The sequence below is a fragment of the Bombyx mandarina genome, chromosome 09 (assembly GCF_030267445.1).
Source record: "Bombyx mandarina strain Sakado chromosome 09, ASM3026744v2".
Lineage (NCBI taxonomy): Eukaryota > Metazoa > Arthropoda > Insecta > Lepidoptera > Bombycidae > Bombyx > Bombyx mandarina.
In genome coordinates, this window is record NC_143216.1 from 6,623,608 (window position 1) to 6,646,473 (window position 22,866).

General features: G+C 33.0%; 3 protein-coding genes across 7 annotated transcripts in view; 2 read left to right on the forward strand and 1 right to left on the reverse strand.

Moving 5' to 3' along the window:
* Window positions 1–621: 621 nt before the first annotated feature.
* On the forward strand, window positions 622–9,147 carry Droj2 (DnaJ heat shock protein family (Hsp40) member A4-like). Its single transcript, XM_028175114.2, has 8 exons — window positions 622–1,274; window positions 1,677–1,886; window positions 2,713–2,957; window positions 3,829–3,987; window positions 4,327–4,482; window positions 5,962–6,133; window positions 6,609–6,736; window positions 7,991–9,147. The coding sequence occupies exons 2-8, from the start codon at window positions 1,688–1,690 to the stop codon at window positions 8,135–8,137; spliced, it is 1,206 nt and encodes a 401-aa protein (XP_028030915.1). The 5' UTR covers window positions 622–1,274; window positions 1,677–1,687; the 3' UTR covers window positions 8,138–9,147.
* Window positions 9,148–9,272: 125 nt separating this feature from the next.
* On the reverse strand, window positions 9,273–11,667 carry wcd (U3 small nucleolar RNA-associated protein 18 homolog wicked). Its single transcript, XM_028175113.2, has 2 exons — window positions 11,437–11,667; window positions 9,273–10,564 (listed from the first exon to the last, which is right to left on the reverse strand). The coding sequence occupies exons 1-2, from the start codon at window positions 11,496–11,498 to the stop codon at window positions 9,289–9,291; spliced, it is 1,338 nt and encodes a 445-aa protein (XP_028030914.2). The 5' UTR covers window positions 11,499–11,667; the 3' UTR covers window positions 9,273–9,288.
* Window positions 11,668–15,661: 3,994 nt separating this feature from the next.
* LOC114243671 (uncharacterized) overlaps window positions 15,662–22,866 on the forward strand; it is a 46,680-nt gene continuing 39,475 nt past the window's right edge. For all 5 annotated transcript variants that reach the window (XM_028175247.2, XM_028175248.2, XM_089729727.1 and 2 more), the window contains exon 1: window positions 15,662–17,466. In XM_028175247.2, coding sequence (XP_028031048.2) covers window positions 16,484–17,466 — 983 coding nt within the window. In that variant the 5' untranslated portion in view covers window positions 15,662–16,483. The remainder of the gene's footprint in view (window positions 17,467–22,866) is intronic.

Below are 22,866 nucleotides of genomic sequence, written 5' to 3' on the forward strand. Positions count from 1 at the left end.
AAGGCTGTTTAGTCTAAAATCCCTTGGCTTTGCTAGTTGGTCTTTCAAATAGAAAGTAAAACTTTATGTCTCAAGAATCAATTATATTATACTGCTAGATAAAATAGTAGCTTCTATTTGTACGGTAGCACCAAATGCGGCGATAGCATTTGCAGAAATTCATTGGACTGAAAGAGACGAGCACAAAACGGGATTGAATACGCAATTTATTCGACTGCCTCAAAAACGTTGTGGAATGTTCTGGAATAAACCGAACTGGGCTAGCTGTAGACTATACCAGTGGTCGTCAAACTTTTTTGTTCAAAGTCAAATGGCATGCTTCAAGCAATCGCTTCTATCAGGCATGTGCTGCTTACCTGTGCATTTAGGTAAAAGATGAATTTTGAAAACTATTTTTCAAGGGTTAGCGGCGAGTTGACTTAATACAATGACGGCGAGTCATTGTATTACCTATAGCCAAAAGAATCACGAGTCCAACTGCTTTCTTTACAGGTTTTTGGCAATAGCCTTGGTAAATAAGACAAACATTTTAAATTCAACTCGAAATGGCAGTATTTATATTCACTTAGGCTTGTGAATATGAATACCCCCATCTTGTGTTCAGTGGATACCGAGTCCAACAGGAATCACCTGTGTGAGTGTCATCATTTACCTTGTGAAATGCCCTTAGTCTCATATATATTCCATAATGGCTGTAAAACTCCTCAAACCAAAACAAGTAACAACAACTAAGGGGAAAAATGTCATAATCATTTCTGAAAAGTTTTAAAACACATTCTTTATGGTGAGAGTTGCAGTTTCGTATCCCACATCATCGTATCCCACATTCGTGTAACGAATATGCTTGATCTTTGTATGCATTTAAACGTATATAAATATGTCTCTGTTTCGCTTAGTGCTGGGAATCCTCTTTTGGACCCATGTGACCGTGAGGGATTTATCTCCGACTGTATAATAATTTAATTGTTATTTTATGTTCTATAATGATATGGATCTGTTAGTGCAACAGTTTCACGATTTAAATGGTTGTATGTGTTGCGATTTATCAAAGCCACAGTTTGACAACAGCTGCTGAACTGTCGAATTTGATTCTCGAATGAAACACTAAAACGTCATTCGTAATTAAACAGAGATCTCTGTCTGACGTGCAGCAAAGTATCCTCGTGTCTTTCTTTTCACGCTAAATACAGTATAATAGTGATAATTATTTAGAAATAACAGCCGATTCGATATTTAATTTTGTGATTTGTGCATTTAATTGTGAACATACTTAGGTAAGAAAATTTCAACTTTACACAATAGTGGGAGAAAGTGTAACTTGTTTAAGCTTTGGCCACAAGAAAAAATTGAGTTTTGTCATGATTTGCGTTTTTATGTATATTAAAACCTTCATTAAGTATTTAACGCAACTTGTCCATACAACCATTGACGTAACGTGGTTGTACTTTTCGCTGAGTATCTACGAATTACATAGTAAGATTATTAAAATAATTAAACTTATTGTTGTCTAGCAGTATGTGTATTTTTATTCTTTGTTACGTTTCTAAAACAAGATTTAATTGACATGATGCCAGATTTAAACTTTCAATACCCTACCACATCAATAAAATTATAACCTAAAAACTTAGAAGTTTCTCGATTGCCAAATATTAGTATAATTTTATTGTATCATACAGGCATAATAAAAATGGTTAAGGAGACCACATATTATGACATTTTGGGCGTGAAACCAAATTGCACCACTGATGAATTAAAGAAAGCCTATCGAAAATTAGCTCTAAAATACCACCCTGACAAGAACCCAAATGAGGGTGAGAAATTTAAACAGATATCTCAGGCCTATGAGGTGCTCTCGAATCCTGACAAAAGGCGAATTTATGATCAAGGTTAGTTATATTCTGAGAATTTTAATAATTTCAATTATTGTAATATATTACAGTCAAAACCGTTTACTGCGACATCGTTTAGAACAACATGCCGGTTATAACAACCTAGAACAAAGGTCCCGGCTGAATGCCATATGACCGCCTTATTAAAAACATTGCTTATAACGACATACCTCATAAAACGACCACATTTAACTAATATTTCGGAGAATTAGATCTGTTAGAACGACCGGCTAAGCTGTATTGTAAACAATTTGAATAGGTATCCACATTTGTCTTCAATGGCTATTAAAATCAGGAAAGAAAACTAGGATTTAGTTTAGTGTAGGGTCTTTTCTAATTCTTAGAAACAAAACACGTGCATGCAGTAGAGTCAAAGACCGCTTCTTCATATCTCTTCAGTTAGTTTATTACTTATCTATACACAAAACGCACCAAAACTTTGTGGAGTTATTCGTGAAACTTTCAAAATGTCGCAAAGAAAAATAAAACAAATTAATATTGAAGAAAAATCGCGTATTATGTAAATATGTTTTTCCAATAATTCCCTATCGATTTGTTTGTACTTGCACGATACACATTAAACATCACCGGTTGTTACGACTATCGGTTTTTACGACTGAATATGAGCAGTCCCTTCGATGTCGTTATAACAGATTTTGACTGTATTTACTTTTCTAAACTTGATTATTCCTAATACTGTTTTATTAAGTAATGCACTTTTCAAATTTATTGTTGCATTTTTATCTTTTAATATGAGTATGTAGTGCAAAAGTGATGCTCACATAACTTTTTGATATAAAGTGTTTTTATAATCACATATCAGGTGGTGAACAAGCATTAAAGGAAGGGGGTGGTAGTGGTGGTGGATTTTCTTCACCAATGGATCTCTTTGACATGTTCTTTGGAGGTGGATTTAGTGGAGGTAGACGCCGCAAGGAACGCAAAGGCAAAGATGTAATTCATCAATTATCAGTAACATTGGAGGAGTTGTACTGTGGCACAGTCAGAAAACTGGCGCTTCAAAAGAACGTGATCTGTGAGAAATGTGAGGGACGTGGTGGTAAAAAGGTAAAATAACCATAGTTTGTTAACACAAGACCAATATGAGAAAATATTATATGCAGACATCATGGCCTAAATGATATAACACTCAGTGTACACATATCAGGAATGTAATTGTGCTGGTATTCAAATATATAACAGATGCTGATTTTGCAAAGCAAATATGCATTTAACAGGTGGTCATGAAGATTTTCCACCTTAAAAAAATAATAAGTGTATTAAAAATCAAACTACGGTAATTTGGTTAGGGCATATTGCAAGAGCCAGAGGGTGGATTCACTGTCCTACTTATTTCTGCTATGAAGCAGTTTATCAGGTATCTGGGTTCAGAATACATTAACTTTGAGGCTTAAAGCTATGAGTTCACAAAGAAAATTATTTATTTCAACATACATTAAATGGAAACTATTAAGGTAAAAAAACCCCTAATAGTAATCGAGAAGAAGATTTACATTTATGCAACACTTGGAACCCCCCTTGTATTGTAAAGATAAAATCTCATCTTAGACTTCTGTGTACAAGAATATTAATATAAAAATATGTTTATTATTAATATTTGACTTTTGCACAATATTCAAATGTTGTAAAGATTAAATTTAATTTATGTTGCAACAGCCTTCATTTTTTGTAGAAAATGCTTTGTTCCATAGGATAATTAAATTAGTTGCCAAATCATCAAAATATCTATAACTTGTTATATAATTGGAATAAAAGAAATTGTCAATACTTCAAAAAGAGTTAGGAAACCCTGCCAATAGAAACTGTGTACGGTTATATAAATCTTTGATACTGATTTTATCATAGTACTAACAGTATTAAGAATTTTATTTAGTTTAACCAAACTTATGCTAAGATTTAATAAAAATAAAATGTACAGGGTGCAGTTCAAACTTGTCCAGTGTGCCGTGGTTCTGGTATGCAAGTACAAATTCAACAGCTAGGCCCGGGTATGATACAGCAGATTCAAACAGTATGCTGCGAATGCCGTGGACAAAAAGAGATTGTAGATCCTAAAGACCGTTGCAAAGTCTGTGAGGTATGCAAAACATTATTATGAAAACAAAATAATTTTATTTCAGATATCAGTTACTAATTTTCATTATCAAGATCTAGAGGCAGTTAGCCTCCCTGTCTTTCCTTTACAGCCATAAATTTGTATGCTACCTGATTTTAAACATGAGAATTATGTGAAAATATTGTCTTTATTGCAATGCATTGTTACTCTCCACCTAATTTGTTGAATGTTCTTTATCAGAGAAAAGAGAATAGAGATAAGAGAATAGAGATAAGATAAACAGATGAGAAAATTGGTTTTGTCATACTGTTATATACTTATAAAAAAATAACTGTAAAAGATCCAAATATCATCTTACAGGGACGTAAAATAGTACGTGATCGTAAAATTCTTGAAGTTCATGTGGATAAAGGTATGGTTGATGGGCAAAAGATTGTGTTTAGTGGAGAAGGAGATCAAGAACCAAATCTTGAACCTGGCGACCTCATTATTGTTTTGGATGAAAAGGAACATGGAGTAAGTGAAAAGCACTTCTTTACTCTAAACAATTATTTATTAAACTCAATACTGAATATGTGTCTGTCAAATTCAATACAAATTCAAAACTCTCAAATTCCTAATCTCCAAACTAATTCACAGAATTGATTTACAGTAGAAAAAAAAGTACAAGGGAAGAAAAACTAATCATTGGTCAAATTGAGTTTAAGAGGAAGTTTAATGGGAAAATACTTTGAGTATACACTTAGGTTCTTAAATTTTAGCTCTTAAACAATAAATTACTTTACTATTTGACTCTTGAGATTTTTATGGCCAAGTATTATCACAGTTTTACGGCCTTAGACTCCATACAATTGAGATACGCCTTTGATGTTAGATGATAATACTGCATGTGTAGATACACTATGTCTCTCTTTCATTAAAAGTACCAATTACTTTTACATGTGTTGTACTATAATGTAGATATATAAAAATGAATTGCTGTTCGTTATTCTCACTAAAACTCGAGAATGGCTGGACCGATTTGGCTAATTTTGGCCTTGAATTATTTGTGGAAATTCAGAGAAGGCTTAAAGGGTAGATAAATATGAAAATGCTCGGAATTAAATAAAAATAACAATTTTGTTTTCCCTTTGATGTGTCCACCGTCAGACGGATTCCTTTTGTTTGTTTTAAGTCTATTTTATACAATAGTTTAGGTATTTTATTTATCGATTGAGGCACTACAAAGTCTGCCGGGTCAGCTAGTAATGTACATAAAATATATTAGGTATTTTAAGATTTCTGTTATTAAATTTAATTATGTTAATGTATTTGAATTCAGATCAATAATATTTTATAAAAGTTTAAAGAAATATAACCATGTCCATGATTAAAATTTTATTTTACTTTATTTATTTAATATTTTCCCTAAAATATTGTTGTAAAATATTGTATCTGAGTGGAAATTTTGCCTAAAATGTTTTTGTTGTAGTTCATTACAACATTGATGATTCAATGTTGAAGTCTACTTAAAATTTGCCATAACTTCTATTGAAAGATTAATAAACGATATTTGGTTCATCATCATCATCAGTCCAGTCCATGTATAGTTGACGATGTTTAGTTATATTATATGAAATTATAGAGAGAAACTTACATCAGTGTTACTACTCCGCTTTTGAGTGTAGCAAACAAAGCAGGATCAGAGCTGCGATCCGCAACTCTTTCTGCCCAGCCAGCTTCTAACTGTTACTCTACATAAGTACATTGATTTCCTAACTGTATGGATTGTAAAAATATGTATTAGTACTAATACTTCACATTGCCAACCTCTGTTACGAAGGATATTCCAATCTGTTGATTAATAAAATCCGCAAACAATAATCCAGAATTATTATCTACCATAAGATTAAAATAATATAAATATCAGATATTAAGAATATTTAATTTACACACGACCAAGTATACAAAATGTAGATAAATTGTGTGATATAAATATAAACAAATAAATTTCAGATATTCAAACGTTCTGGAAATGATCTCATTTTACGCATGAACATAGAACTTGTGGAAGCTTTGTGTGGTTTCCAAAAAGTAATAAGGACTCTGGATGAAAGAGACATTGTTATAACTGTGATGCCTGGTGAGGTTACCAAACATGGTGAAGTCAAGTGTGTACTGAACGAAGGTAAGTTTTGTGTAATTTTTGTGAATATGAGTCATCTATTATCAAAGGTGGCAATCTGTGCATTTGGACAAAAAAATGTTATTGATATGTCAATACAGATTGATTTGAATATAATCGTCTCCTTCAAAGAATACGGTTCAAAACCTGCATTAAATAAAGGTTAATACTTAACCTGTTATTTATCCAAGATGTCGTTCAGAAGAGTTTTGTGACTGCCAATCGAATACAAAGTCAATAATTCGTTTTTCTGATTTACCAATAATTGTCCAAAAGTCACATTGCCGGCTTTGATAATAGTCGACTCATATATCATCCAATTCTATACTTTTAAAGGCCCAGTATAAGATGTCGTGCTATAGTGAATGCCCACTATATCTACAACCATTCAGTTATTCTTAGAACAAAATAAAATTTTGGAGAAAAGCTTCCAGAGATCTAATTTAATTAATGAATTAATTGATTGTTTTATTTTCAGGAATGCCTATGTACAAAAATCCATTTGAAAAAGGACAACTGATTGTACAATTCATTGTTAATTTCCCATCGCGTGTTCCGCCAGAATTAATTCCTGCATTGGAAAACTGTCTACCTGCTCGACCTAGGGTAAACACGAGTATTTCACTTATTAGATATAATTTTTAAATTTATATTTACTATTAATATAAAGGTTGTATGTTAGTTAAAATTATTGATACAATCGGTTGCAATACTTAATAGCCAAGAGTCAGTCAGCACAATATAGTATTATGACTTTTTGTTTTCTAGACAATTTTTCTTGCATGCATTGCAATTATTGAACTTAACAAGTCATTACGAATCCTCCTGATCCACTAACGGTGCTTTTAGGTACCACAAGCACCGGTCACCGTCCTCGTCGAACCCGTCACCGTCCTCGTCGAACCCGTCACTTGCGATGAAGGGCTCGACGAGCAAATTAACCCACAGACACAGCCCATTGAGTTTCTCGCCGGATCTTCTCAGTGGGTCGCGTTTGCGATCCAGTGATCCTAGCAAGAGCAGTGCTTCGCAGAATCTACCACCGGATCGGAAACGCGACCCACTGAGAAGATCCGGCGAGAAACTCAGTGGGCTGTGTCTATGGGTTAGTTCGCTCGTTGAGCGACGGGTTCGACGAGGACGGTGACCGGATCCATTCATACATCATATATATAACCCATCTCTATAACTGACCCTGCAGATCATTATTAACCTCTGGGTTTGGATTAGATAATTGGTAGTCTACACATTTAAAAACAAATAAACATTTATGTAATACTGGTGGTAGGGTCATGTTGTGAGCTCACATGGGTGGATGCCCTGCACATTACTGCAGCAAAGCAATAATGCATTTCAGTTTTAAGGGTGAGGTAGCCATTGTACTATAAAATCTGACTTATAACTCCTCTCAAAGTGAGTGACGGTTTATGTTGCATATAGGTGGGCTTTCCGCCTAATCTATAAAAAATACTTGTTTAAGTGAATACATTGATCTTAGAATGGCGACATTCCGTTTCAATACTGACAATGTGAGTTTGGCCCAAAACTACCACCATCTCATATCTTGCTGTGGGTGTTGTATAAAATGGCCACTGGAGAATGTACTGCAGCTTTCTGAGAATATACCAGTATACTATCATCCTACAGTGACATTTGTTAGTGATAATAAAATTAGTGGTAGTAATTTCCGATTAGATGGAGATATTATTTCGATAAATGGACAATGTGGGTTTAGCAGTAGTAGTAGCATCAGCAGGAGCAGCACAAGATCTGGCATATATTTATTGTCTTTATAATAGAATATTAAATGGATTATATTAAAGTCCCCAGGTTTTGTATAAATACATGTAATAATTTTAGGTTGAAATACCAGAATTGGCTGAAGAATGCCAATTGATGGACTTCGTTCCTGAACAAGAGATGCGAAGAGACCGTCAACGAGGCAACGCGTATGACGAAGATGATGAGCATCCTGGATTAAACAGAGTCCAATGTGCAACTAGCTAAAGTTACTATGACAGTGTTTGGATTTTCGGTGGACCTGATATGTTTTAAATTTCAATAGTATTAGGCATATGCTGCTGAAAAATGAATCAGAAACATTTCCATTATTTGCTACTTAGCTTTACTTGTAGCAATTTTACTTTAAGTAGGACAATTAACATTCAAATACCATGTACCATATATTTATTAAAAGCAAATTCGAGAAAAATATCGATTTCGTATCCACATAAAATCCATATTAGTTATAGAAAATCTGGGTCCATTGATAAAGGTTTTTTAGTTTGACATAAAAACTGTGATTTTTGGTTAGCCTTAATGATTTAAATTTACAAGTGTGCCTCCAGATCTTTTCAAGAACTTTACAGTGTGTTAGTTCTTAGCATTCAATCAAATCTTTATAGAATAACTATATTCAATGGACAACACAAAATCTTAAATTTTATGGTGATTTGAAACATTACATACTAAATTGTTTTTAGCCCCAGCTAATCCTGAAATATTGTTTAAATTATTTAAGGATATTCTCAAAATGTCGAATTCTTCTTTTGGTTAAAACAAAAACACATACACAAAAAAATCACATTCACACCTGGGCTCTGATTATTGTTACATTTTGAGTTTCATTAATATTTGCAACATTAAGCATATATTCTTTTTTTTATTATACCATGTCTTATAAAATTATTCTCTAATGTACTCAATTGCTTTTTATATATATTTTGTTTGTAATGTTCATTTAATAGTGAGTAAATAACAGTAATTTTCATTTTCTTTTCACATGTCTCTTTGCATGTGATTTAATGATTTTGAGTTAACAGTATAAACTTGTTCATAGTGGACTTTAGTACATTCATTCAATTCTTATTTAATGTTGTGAAAAATGAGAAAAATCATCAATATACTGCAATAATTATATGTTGTTTGTGATAATTTGTGACTTAATTTAAATGTAACAAGAAATCTTAACCCAAATAGTTTTAACTTGAAAATAATAAAATATATTCAGACATAAATGGATTTTAATTATGACAGAACTGTAGTGAATGTTTTGGATTTTATTTTTAAATAATTATTGGTCAAAGGTCTAGTCATACTACTAGTATGTGTTACTATAGAATATTGTAAAGTAAAACTACAATTTTTGGAAACAAAATTTAATAGTTTTTATAATATTTCAAACGATGTAAAAATGCAGATCCTCTGTTGTTTGAAAATGCCATATAGCCACTGTTTGGAGAAAAGTTTACTACTTGAATATGATTATAATTGAAGGACTGTTTGGGAAAATTTTGGTAAACATGATATGAGGGAATATGTATCAATTTTACAGCATTAGGATAGTAGGCAGAACATGCAGCTAGTATCTCTGTGGTTGAATTAAATTTTAATGATGTAATTTTTGTTGTTATATTAGATACTGTCTTCAAAGGGATAGGTTCATTTGTCATTAGGTCAGATGTTTTATAAATGTTCACTATTCCTTCTCCGCTTCCTGTAGCAATCAATCTTCCACATGCACTAGTGGTTATGCATGATGCAGTTACACATCCATTGTCATAGAATTTTTTCAGAGATTTAAATGTACATAAACTCCAAACTGTAACTATTCCTTGGTCACCAAAGCAATATAATTCACTGCTGTTACTGTTAAAAGCCGCTGATTTTATATTGGTGCTATTTTTTAACACCCTTATTAGTTCTTGAGATGCTGTATCTATCAAGTATACTTCATCAAAACAATCTGATGTTGCTAAGTATTTTCCATTTGGTGACAATTGAAAAATATGTGGCCTCTTTGAGATTTGTGGCAACTGCACAAGTTTAGCTTCAGCCTTCACTAAATCATAAATACAGTAAGAATGGTTACTTTTAGAGGCTATAAAAGCACTTTTTCCGTCTGGTGTAAAATGTGCAGAAGTTATTTGCCACTTTTTTAGATTAAAACTGTGAAGTCTTTCATTTTTGTCACCTCCAATTGAATATAAAGAAACAACACCAGATTGTCCAGCTATTAATGATACACTCATTTTTGGATGGAATTCTATGCATTTAATCAAAGGACCTTCTTTACTAATATCATTGTTGATTTTGGGTAATATTTTATATTCCAAGAAATCTTTTTTTAGTTCTTTGGTTTTTTTTTTAATTATGTGTCCTACTGTTTTCATCAGTTTGTCATCATCTTCACAATCTGTATTTTTCTTTATTTCCGCCCAACTGGGTGTTCCCACAATAGTTCTATATTTTTGTTTAAGTTTTTCAGTGTACTGAACATTACTTACAGCTTGAGGTATGACATTTGCTGCAGTATATTTACCATCATCATCATCAGTCCATACTGGCTTTAAATCAATATTGTCTGATAATTCTTGATTAGGTTTCAATTTATCTATTAATTTTTGCTTCTTGGTAAAAAGTATTTGAGATAACCTGTAAATTATAATTTTCAATTTATGGATCATATCAAATGTGATATTTAATCTGTTAAAGAAAGACAACGGCAACATGTGTGAAAGTGTAGCATCCAGTTTCAGTCAAATGAGTCTTATAGATATAAAAAATGTATACTTTCACAAAGCCCTCTTTATCAAACAATGTTTTTTATTGTTACAGTCTATTCATATTACAAAAATTCTCTGTGCTTAGGAATGACAACAGAATCTCTAAAAAAAAATAGTCTGTTGTAGGGAGTCCATTTTATTTGATTATCATTTGCATGGGACCTATATATATGGCACCACTGCATTTCAAATGTTAGCCAAAAATAATTTGGCAACTTCAGTATGGTAATTGAGAGTTGGTTTCAATTTAGTCATGTTTTTTTTTTAAATGATTAGATGACACTTTTTTTTAAATGATTATAGTTGTCTTTACTGAGGCAATGGATGTAATTAGACTTGTTTATTTATATTTGGTATAAAAGAAGTAAAAGAATAGAAAGGAAAAAGTGAAATCAGCAGGAACTGTTAATAAGTTTAGTAGGTATTTAGTCAATATTCATTTTACCATGCTGAAAATGCCATAGGAACCGACCAGACTATAATTACCATAAAAAACACTTTTTGGAGACTATAAAAAATGTTCATTTTAAAATAATAAAATATCTCGAAAACCCTTATATCTAAATAGTCCGTTATGTACTCTTCCTATCATGTTTACAGGTTTTGTGGTTATAATGATGTTCTTCAAATTTTACAGTAAACTACGTTAAAAATTATATAGTTTCGTAATTGAGCGTAATCTGCACCGAACAATTCGTGAGAGTAGTTTTACAGCCTGGTCAAAAAAAACTTGCTACACACCGTGATTCTTCATCTTTGACAGGATTAATCTCGTGTTTAAAGTTTCTGGAACTACGTTTCATATTTAAGGGTGACACTATGCTCTACTTTTTACAGATCAGTAACAACGAAGTTTTTAACCAGAGAACAATTTGCGTTTTTACTTCCAAGTTTAATATTACAAATAAAAAGTGGTCACTGGTCATGCTGTGTGCGCTGAATTTTTTATTTGATTTTTACATTGGTCAAATGGTCAGGCAAAAGGAACTTAGCCATACCTGCTATAAATAATCTATGTTATAGCTGTAACTCGCAGATCTTAAATAAACAGAATCCGACTCTCTAACAGGGCTACCAGCTTTATACCCACCTCAATTGTTTAAAGCATAAAAGCAGAGGATTAACGAGAATTTGATTTTTTTCCTAATTAAATATGCAGGCCGTTTTTCAATAACAGCACAAGAGCGCATTATGCGGCATAATGCTCAACTAAGCTTCAGCATAATTCGGCATTGTGCGTCACTGAGTCGCACTATGCTCTGTAATTGGAAAACTATTTATATATAAAATTAGTTATTTATACGCATTATGCTCTGTAATTGGAAAACGGCCATAGTGACGTTAATCAGCTCGTAAGGTAAAGATACATGTACCGAGTGAAACTTAGTCCGTCACGTAGGATATATACTTGTAGGAAATTATTATTTTATGTTAATGGTTTTGAATATGAAGAGCCATGTTAATTTTTCACATTGACGCACAGTGGGTCGATTCTATGATTTTAGTGACTTAGGGACCAACTTTGTTTTTTTATAATTTTTTTTATGTAGATAGATAGAGCTCGTTAATCTCAATAATAATTGTTTTGGGCAAAAATTACAAAAACTTTATAGTTTGGTCAGAAAAATGTGTTTTGTGATTTTTTTGTATGGAGCGGGTCACATTAAATAAAATTCCTGCTAAGTACCGCGAGGTCCTGCTTTGAAACTTTATTTTCCTTATACCTTGTCTAGTCTACTATCATTTGATGCTATGAACATGTGCATAAAGTTGCAACTCTGCCAAATAAATGGATCGAAAAAAATTAATAAATACATAGAATAAAAACCTTTATATTTTTTTTCGTAAGTGCTTTTAAGTTAAATTTGATATGGATTAGTAAGTAAAAGCACGTAATGATACCCATAATTACATAATACCTAACAACAATACATTTAGTAGGTCTCTAATTATGCAATCTCTCTAAATATTATATATTTTGTTTCACCTTTCGATCTTTGGGTCAGAAGACGAAAGAAGATGGTGTAAAATATCCTCATTAGTCGACGTTCTACTTCTCATTCTTGAATAACATCTCTCTGTATATTTCCGAAAATCTTTATTGCGAGCTTCCGCTGCCTCTTCCGAGAGTTTACCTATATGAATGGCACCAAAGTTCTTCATTATTATATATCACTGCCATGTGCCAACAATTTATGGATACTGGAAGGCATATATAATACCAGGGATATACATTAACATACAATTCTGTAGTATATCTAAAAAATTCCGAAAAATTGGAAACGCGCTCTCCAGATGCAACAGAGTGAAGAATCACGTGAAGCCTCTCTATTAAATCTTTACGTATTCCTGTTATGCGGGCTGTTTCTTCTGCATCCCTGAAAAATCTTCTGGCAGTATTGCCATCATTGGTTGTTCCTACTCCTTGCTTGACAACATCTATAAGTAAACCGCATTCCTTTTTAAACGCTTGCTGTATAGCGCTCTTTCTGATTGATATTTTTTCTTTGACATCCCCCTTGCAACCTCATTTCTTGAAGTCCAAACGATAAGACGCAAACAAAAAAGTGTCATATAAAAAATAATCTCACAGGAAACTACATACGATGAAAAAATTGTGAAGTAATAAAATTATATTTACCGATATGAAGTAAGCACTCCATGCATCTTAGCCAGGCATGTAAAGATGGCATTCCATACTGGAATATTTCTTCATTATTTTCTCTTTGATAAGCAAGTCACTCCAAAAAACTCTGACGGTTTTGCTTTGCAAATATCACAGACAGCAGAAAATGTTTCTGAAAAATGTGAGGTTATTTTGCCGTCTATCATCATCATGTGCAATTGATGCTTAACTTCAACTTGTTTGATTTTTGATGGCTGAACTCTTTCTATTTCTTCTGTTATGCTAGCTTTTATAATTGTCACTGTTGACTGCGTTTCTTTTGTAAATTTAATCATTATTGGACGGCAATAAAAAGTTGATGAGGTCGTTTTTCCAAACAATTGTTCCATCAAATTTCTGAAGCCTTATAGGAACTAGACTGACCATGAAAATAGATGAATCATCAAACTCTGCTTCAGTTTTTTGTTTATAATTACTTTGACCTGGGGCTCTATCAAAGCCTATTTGCTTATAAGCAGTAGCTTTCTTGCAGAGTCCAAATCCGAAGTAATCACATCTAAAAGCCTATATAGCGCCAAGTTTAGTAATGCTTGCATTTTAATAGCAGCTCCTTCTTCAGTAATAATTACCTCGTCTTTCCCTGGATAACATTTGTTCTTTTCTTGCTTAATTTTATATTAAGAAGGGTATAAATCAGACCCATTTTCACTTGCTGCTTCTCTTAGGTTTATATACTGCCACTTAATTTAAGTGAAACTAATATTGCCTTATCGGGAGAATATGTACTACTTTTCACTTTACTTGTAATTAAATACTCATTCACTTTTTCTAGATCTTCGGGGTGATTTGACAAGTGGTTCATTATTTCTCCTACATCTTCATTTCTAGTGTTTCTCAAACTAGCAATTGTAGTAGCTTTCATTTCATCCGGGGATAACGAAAGCGATTGGTAAATTTGTTCAATGCGTCTTCGTTTTTGCCTGGATCCCAATTCTTCAAAAGGTTTTCGAGGTGCAAAAATAGATGTCGAGGCTTCTGTAGTACATTTGAGGGTGGTACATTTTCAACATCTTCAGTATTAGAAATCTCGAGCCTTTCATGTGCAGTGTTGATAGCTTCAGGTATCATTCCTTCGGGCCAGTTTATTGCACATTCTAACCAATCACATTTTTTTCTTATAAGCTGTGCTAACATGCGACTACTTCGTTTCCATATTGCACTTATATTTGAACAAAATTGCGTACTGAATTTTTGGAGCTCAACATTTTTCTCTTCGGTCACGTTTATTTGATTTTGTAGGAATTGAAAGAGTTTTTTATTATCAGACAGCGACTGTAGTTGCTCTCTTAAAATCATAAATAATCCTAAATTGTTAACAAAATTATCAATTATAACGGAAACAGCAAGATCACAACGACAATCACGAGATGTTAGTAGTAGTACGAATAAACGAACACTAGTTAGTATATAATAAACATGGTCACTTTATACTTCCAGAGACAAACAAATGTTTACTATATTTTCTACTACCCAGTAATGGCTACTTAACTAATTATCCTCATTAAATAATGTTAACTATCTTAATAATTAGAGAGATTGCTTAATTAGAGACCTACTAAATGTATTGTTGTTAGGTATTATGTAATTATGGGTATCATTACGTGCTTTTACTTACTAATCCATATCAAATTTAACTTAAAAGCATTTACGAAAAAAAATATAAAGGTTTTTATTCTATGTATTTATTAATTTTTTTCGATCCATTTATTTGGCAGAGTTGCAACTTTATGCACATGTTCATAGCATCAAATGATAGTAGACTAGACAAGGTATAAGGAAAATATAGTTTCAAAGCGGGACCTCTCGGTACTTAGCAGGAATTTAATTTAATGTGAACCGGTCCATACAAAAAAATCACAAAACACATTTTTCTGACCAAACTATAAAGTTTTTGTAATTTTTGCCCAAAACAATTATTATTGAGATTAACGAGCTCTATCTATCTACATAAAAAAATTTATAAAAAAACAAAGTTGGTCCCTAAGTCACTAAAATCACAGTATCGACCCACTGTGTGACGTGTTCACGTCGTGCTTATATTGTACGAAGACAAAATTAAGCCCATTATATTTATTTTGAAATTAAACAATTTATACTGATTCTAAATTAATTGCAGATTTACATTTTATTTGTTCATGTACATACTGCAACTATAGAAAAAGTATGTCATGCAATTTTAATCTACACATTTACAAAACCTTAAGTCTTTAGCTGAAAAACCTCGTAAAACGAGAATGTCATTTCATGTTGTGGCAGGATAATACCAGATGTCGCTTATATACCTGCGTTTGACTCTTGAGCTCTGTTGTTGTAGTTCATATTTGCTTCTCTTTTTTCCTAATACCTCTTTTCAGTTACAGAAGAAGATAGAACATAAGCGTTGGCTGTTTTTTAAGCTCCAGAGTACTATTGAGAAATGAGACTATTCCTCGTTTATGTTCCAAAGGATACTTTCGATAATAAATTTGTGAACAGTGAGTGAACAGTGAAGTCACTGAACACGGTCATTGAACAACAGTAAACTGTAAACTACGATTTACGAATCACTTCATTCGGTCGTTTTTCAGAGTTCCACTAAACTTAAATAAGCTGAAATTTTAAACAGCATCCTTTCATTTGTTTTTTTCACAAGCCAACTTTAAATACTTTACAAAACGCGAAAATGGAAATGGTGTGTTTGATTTGATGGTGAAGTGAAGCTGACATTTAATTCAATGACCTTTTAAACAGACCGAAAGTGTATCAATATTCAATACAATATGTTGTGTAGCCTGTTCCAACACCGAAATTGTATACAATAAAAAGTAGCTGCTACTGTTTTCTACTAATCTCATTCATAAACAATGGGGTTGAAAAGGGCTCCGCCATAAAACTATTAGTGGGTCGTTAGTCCGTCATAAAACCATAAAATAAAATTCATGACATCGGTGCAAAAAAAGGTGTTAGTCGACGATGGTGGATCGGCCTCAAAGTGATAGGAGGCTGTCGAGATATGATCGAGGGATTCAGAGCTATGCTGCTAACAGTTCAATTTGGGCAGCTGGAAGACCACGTTGTGGTGCACTCAGCTAATGAGTACCAAAGTGTGGCATCGTGTAATGTATGTTCGCGATGTCGGGCAAGCCCGCGAATGTGGGCGCGTCGCGAGCGGGCGTGGCGGGTGCGCCGCGCGTGCTGGTGTACGTGGCGGAGCAGCGCCAGCTAGAGCCCGGCACCGCACCGCCCGACCTGGACACCCTTCGACACTCGCCACTGGAATCCCTATACCTGCCTGATAATTTGCAGCCGCAGCTGCGATCATCTTTTTATCGTACACAATCAGAAGGAGTTGAACAAAGATCGCACCAGAACCAATTGTTTTACAAGAATTTTAATGACAGTGATGATAAAATTGACAGTTTAGGGTCTATTGAAAATATAACTCAGTTGCCAGATTTATATCCTGTATCACAGCAGTATGTCAAAGATTCCTGTATTAAAGTAGAAGAAACAAAAAGTGAAGGGTCTAGTGGAAGCAACTATCGGCCGGAGGACTGTGCTGGTCCACTTAGTTCAGATTTGGGTTGTGTAGAAACATTCAGTGCTCGATTACCTGTAGGAACTGTAGACACAGCTACTCAATTGAGATGTGTCATTCCGGGAAGTTCCAATGGTACTATGCCCCATATGCAACAAATGGCCATTCATCATGGGCAAAATCAGTTTTGTGAAAGTGTGACAGTACAAAGTGGTGAAGTAGCCAACTGTAGTGAGCAAGAATTATCAATTGGAAAGAGTTATGTGAACTACCAATTTTTAGAACAAAGTGTCTCTCATCAGTCAATAGTAAATCAAAGTATAAGTATCTTAAACCAGCAAGTTGGGGTTAACAATGGAATTGCTAATGAAGTAGATAGCAGTAGCAGTCCACAACTGGTTCGGACTGCTGATGGTGTTGTGTTAGCAGTACTTCCTGCACCTGTTGTACCATCTCTTGATTCTTTAGAAAACAACTCAAGGAATCAACAAAGTGAACATTCACTTTCTATAACAGTGCCGTTAGGGTGGAGGAGAATAGTCAATGGTGCGTCAGTGTTGTATATTAGGTGAGTGGGCATTCAATATTTTTAAGATAATATACATTTAAAAAAGATATCATACTACTGAACAAGTACCAAATTTTATATATTTTTAAACTATGAGATAAGTTGTAAGCAGTAAAGTTAAAAATGGCATAAGATATAGTATAATAATGCATATAGAATACAAGAAACAAGATTAAACATATATATAAATGATGATGATAACTGTATGGACAATGTGCTAAATTCAATTGTTAATTCACTACATTTCCATCTAGTAAATCAGTTGAAACTTTTGGCCTTCTTGGTGGTAAGTGGTTACTGGTACTTATCTTAAACAGTTCTTATTCTTATTGTCACCTTGATTGTGCTATCAAACTTGTGTTAAAGCTTATTTTGTGTTCATACAATTATTTTTGAAAGTACATATCCATCACTAACATTATTTATACCTAACATCCTTTATATTAAATACATTAACAACATATAATAGATTGAAAATAAATATTTGTTAATAAAATTTATTAGGCTACATAGATCACAATCCACTTTTATATATAGCAGTCATTAGAAATAACAATGCTACAATCCAAAATCTATCTTGAGTAATGAGGTGGAACTGGTAAAAAAAATATGTGAAATTGTGTACAAACACACTTTTTTGTTTATGTCCATTGCAAAAGGAACAAAAATAGACTTATAAATGAAACCAGTGATAAAAAAGACAACACATTATGAATGTTTTAGTTTTAGATTGGCTAGGTGTAGGTATTTTATTTAATATTTTATAAATACCGATTATGCCACCAAGTTTGGATTTACCCCACTTGAGTTAAAACTAGAAACATGCATTTAGGGACTAGAATACTGCATTTAGATACAGAATATCCAATAAAATACCTTTGCCAAATTTCTTCAACAAATTGACACGAATCAATTTATTTTTCCCTTTTCTTAAGCTTTTAAATTTTCACATAGGTTATTTTCAACTTTTCATTGAGGGTGGTGACTTAACTGTGCCCCTTGAATTACTGATGTCCACGAACTACATTAACACTTACCATCTAGTGAGTCATAAGATGTCTGCTTTTTTACTTGGACAGAAGAGAGTCATTTAAAGTTTGTTTGTATAAAAAACATAATTTCTCAAAGAATATGTTTAGCTATTATACTTTTATCACGGAAATATTTATAGGGTAGTGTAAAAATTGTAAAGAGGGTTTTCTTTATCTGTTGGTTAACAACTTTTGTGATGGGATTTTAATTACAAATTCGGTTTGGACTAGTGAATTATAAGCTTACTTCTAGCCAAAACGAAGCATTTCTCTAAGAGAGCTATTGAATAGTGTTTCATTATTATTTTTATTTCAAATTTCATGCGGCCTTGAAATACAGGGTTTGTTCGTTTAAAATAACTGGTTATAAAAGGAGGAAGGATGAAACTTTTATAATTTGAAAGATACCCTGTCATGATTCAAAATCATACATGTCGTTAAGGTGGTTAAATAGAGTAACATTTGCTGACATGATTTTTTGAAGTGTCTAATTTGATTTAGGACATAAAGGCCATATACTTATATATTTATATACCATAAGACAATCCGGTGTACGTGTATCAACTGATATTGACTTTGCTGGTATTCATATAACGCAGGCAGTTACCAATTTTTCAAATTAAATAAGTACATAACAGATTTTCGCGACCAACTTTCATGATAAAGAAATAACATCCTGTAAGGAAAATCAACCCGGGAAAATTCGTAAATTTGCGTAGTAATTAGTGGTAGAGCATTTCGTAAATTTGCACTAACCTACAGGTGCCTACCATCCCGCCTATTTCTGCCGTGAAACATACCAGTCCGAAGAGATTGGGACAGTCGATATGCAGTAAGACAGTTGAGATTTCAACCTCATGTCTCAAGGAAGGTGCCGGTACTTACTTGGTGATGTCAATGGGCTCTGATTGGTAACCACTCAATATCGGATCGGCTGTGGCCTCGTTCATCCAAAAATGCAAAAAAAAAATATTTGGATCATGCCAATAATTTGCCATAAGTAAATATTGTTAGTAGGAAGATACGTTTTTTTCTCGTCTCCCTCACGACAATACAAAAGTTTGATCACCTATTTAAGAATCATATCTGGATAGACCTGGGTAAGTCTTGATAACTGCTCCACAAAAATATGGTTATTCGTTGATATCTAAACCCCCCACGAAACCATAACTGAATACGGATAATGTACATTTAATTTTACCATCTTCATTTTAAATTATCGGTTCAATAATAAATACCAGTCTGTTATAAGCAGAAAGTCGGCGGTTACCTTTTTAAATAAGCGACATGGTTGTGAGTGCCACATTCATTTCTCAACATAAAATAGTTCTATTTCGAGTGAGATTCCTTTGGGTTCCTTCGTTTACTCGTTACTTCATTCATCTTAACACTGAAAGGATTGCAGGCATAGGTTTAAAGTTATTCAAATACGTAATGTATGTTCATACACAGCAAATTAACAAAAAGGAAAGGTTCGACAACACTTATAAATGAGTTTCGTAATGCGATCAGGAGCAAATTACGCTTGAGAAATGTTTATCTATTGGGACTAAAAATTCAAATTTTAAAATAAATAGTTTCGTTTTCTTTTACCATAAATTGCAAATATGTTTTTCGAAGATAGCAAAGGAAAACGTGGACCGTCAATGAAATTTTGGAATTTTATAATATGTAATTTCATGTTTTCATAATACTATCTTGTAAGTATTTCCCTATACACTTATAATCATTAAAATACCTAATGTATGTTGAATGATCGGCTTGTATCGTGTGCTAACGCTAAATCAATCGGATGCAAGTGGACAAACCAGTCCGACAGCTGTGCAAGACGATGGGATTGCTATAAGTATGTATTAAATGAAAACTCATCGCCTTTAAAGTGCGCTTTGATTAAACTACGTAATTCATATTAGACGCGAAAAATAGAGCAAAATTAGATTTCAAAGTTATTAGACGGTGTTTTTGCAAGTATTTTACTAATTCACAAAAATCGGTTTGTAAAGATTTCATAAGTATACAAATATATTCATTTAGTGGCTGCAATAAACTGAAAGCTAAATTTAAATGTACTTATGCGAAAGTTACTAAAATTCTAAGACTAAAGACAAAAACGTTACATTTCAAAGGACGCTTTGTTAGTAGTTTTTATTGGTAATTATTGTATTTAACGTAAATAATTTTAATAAATCACTAGCCCTCCACTTTTATATAAATCTGTGTTTACATTTACAAAATCTAAATTACTAATCCCCAACATACTTTAGATTATATTAACGTTACTATGGTCATAACGTGACTTGCGCTAGCATATATTTAGTTCGTTTAGAAAAAACTAACAATGACCGCGGTGCTTAAGAAATTTGTTTTGTTAATTCTTATTTTTGAAAGTCGCAATACGACTACGTGCACGGATTTCACTGGCCCCCTTTGTTCTGATTGCACAATACTGCGCTCAGTCTTCTTCGACATCCATATGGTTCGTCTGAATTATTTCGAAACATGATGGGCGTCACTAGGTGCTCTCATTGGATTTACGATTCGTTCCAACTTTCTTTTGGTTCCCTATTATAATATATATTTAGCTTCTCTCGTGTTAAAGAAACGGAATGAGTAATAAATAGAAACGGTTTTTTTATTTATTTAGATGTTGAACTAATTAGGTCTTATTTTCTTGTAACAGTTATTATTTATGTAACGTTTACTTTTGTCACTGGTTTTCGTCTTAGGCTTACGTTCAGTTTCATAGACAACGTTTCTGCACATATTTTGGGATTTTATCTTCATAATATGTTGAGAAGTTTTATTTTAAGGAACAATGTTAAAAAATAATATAATTACAACATCAGAACAGCCCTAGAATAATATATTCTGTTTAACTTAAAGGACATAACGTTGCAATTGTTGTGGACACGTGAAATACTTATACATTATGCGGTTACCGAAGGTTATAGGCATTAACTACGCAAATACAGCCGCTTTGAGACATGAGGTCAATTGCATTGCAGTACCGGCTATCCTACTTTTCAAATCTGAACACATGACTTCACGTCAGAACCGATTAGGATGGTCGATACCTATTCGTTTACTTTTTAAAGATAGCGAATCTCAGAATAATATTCGTTGATAATTAAATTCATTTCAAAAAAAACTACAACTATTTTCAGCGATCAATTTTAACTGTGCTGGTCACTGTTCCTACTGTATACAGTTTTCGATGTTAACATTTTGTACATTGTAATTAACTTATTTAGAGTAATTAATCTTAGTAATTTATCAATGATTTACATAAACTAAAAAGATATAAATCATGACTTAACATATTTTAACAAAAATAGTATTTTCATTGGGTTGTATTTCATTCAAACATAGGTAGTCTTTGTAATTATTATTTTTAATTAGAATTAATCAAGATAACAAACACTTAAATATTAACATTTTCAACTTTTTAATCAGAATACATAATCATGTTATCCATCATTCCCATATGGATGTATCAATTTAAAAAAAAAGCTCGAATATTTATGCTTGTAGGATTCACAAAAAATTTTAATTTTATTATATTTCAGGATATCATTCTCTAATTGCATATTGAAGGCATATTTCACACATGAATACTTTCATACGTGAATACATTAAAAATTATTATAATAGTTACTTGCTAGCACACTGCCAAGGCCTTTTTTTTTTTTTTGGTCAGGAGGAAATCGCCGGACTTCCGCCCTCCACTGGGGATAAAGGGCGGAGCATGTCAGAGTCGAACTGACTAAAACCTCCTGTCGCTCAACAGCCAACGTCCAAACCTCGCATGAGACAGAACTCATGAAGAGGCAAAGGGGGGAAAGTGAAGCGTTTAGTGCGGAGCACATCTCTCCCATCACCCTCCCCCTCGGGACGCCGGACTGGCGGTCGTCGGCGCCACGACCACCAGCCCTCTCGGTCGGCAGGCTATCCGGAGCCCGCCTAGATGGCGCCGGTTAGAGTGAGCTATCCTAACTGCCTAGGCCTAGGCTGTTTAAAAGACCTACTTAATGCTTTTTATTCATTGTATATTTTATCAGAAGATACGACTTATATTACTAATATATGGCAGGTATTATTGAAAATAAAATATACTATGAATATTTCACTAAGTTGAATGTTCTTTTTAAATATTCATTAAAAAAATGCTCTAAGATTCTTCTATTTCTACATTTATTACGGCTAAGTTAAGTGCTAATGTTTGGGAGAGTTTAAAAATAGTTTAAAAGTAAGACTTATTCCTAAATACTAATGCGATAAAACGGAGCAATAGTAAATAATTTTTATAGGCTTTTTAGAAGGCTTAGTTGTTATTGAAACACTTTAAGATTTACTCTCGTATTTATTTCAC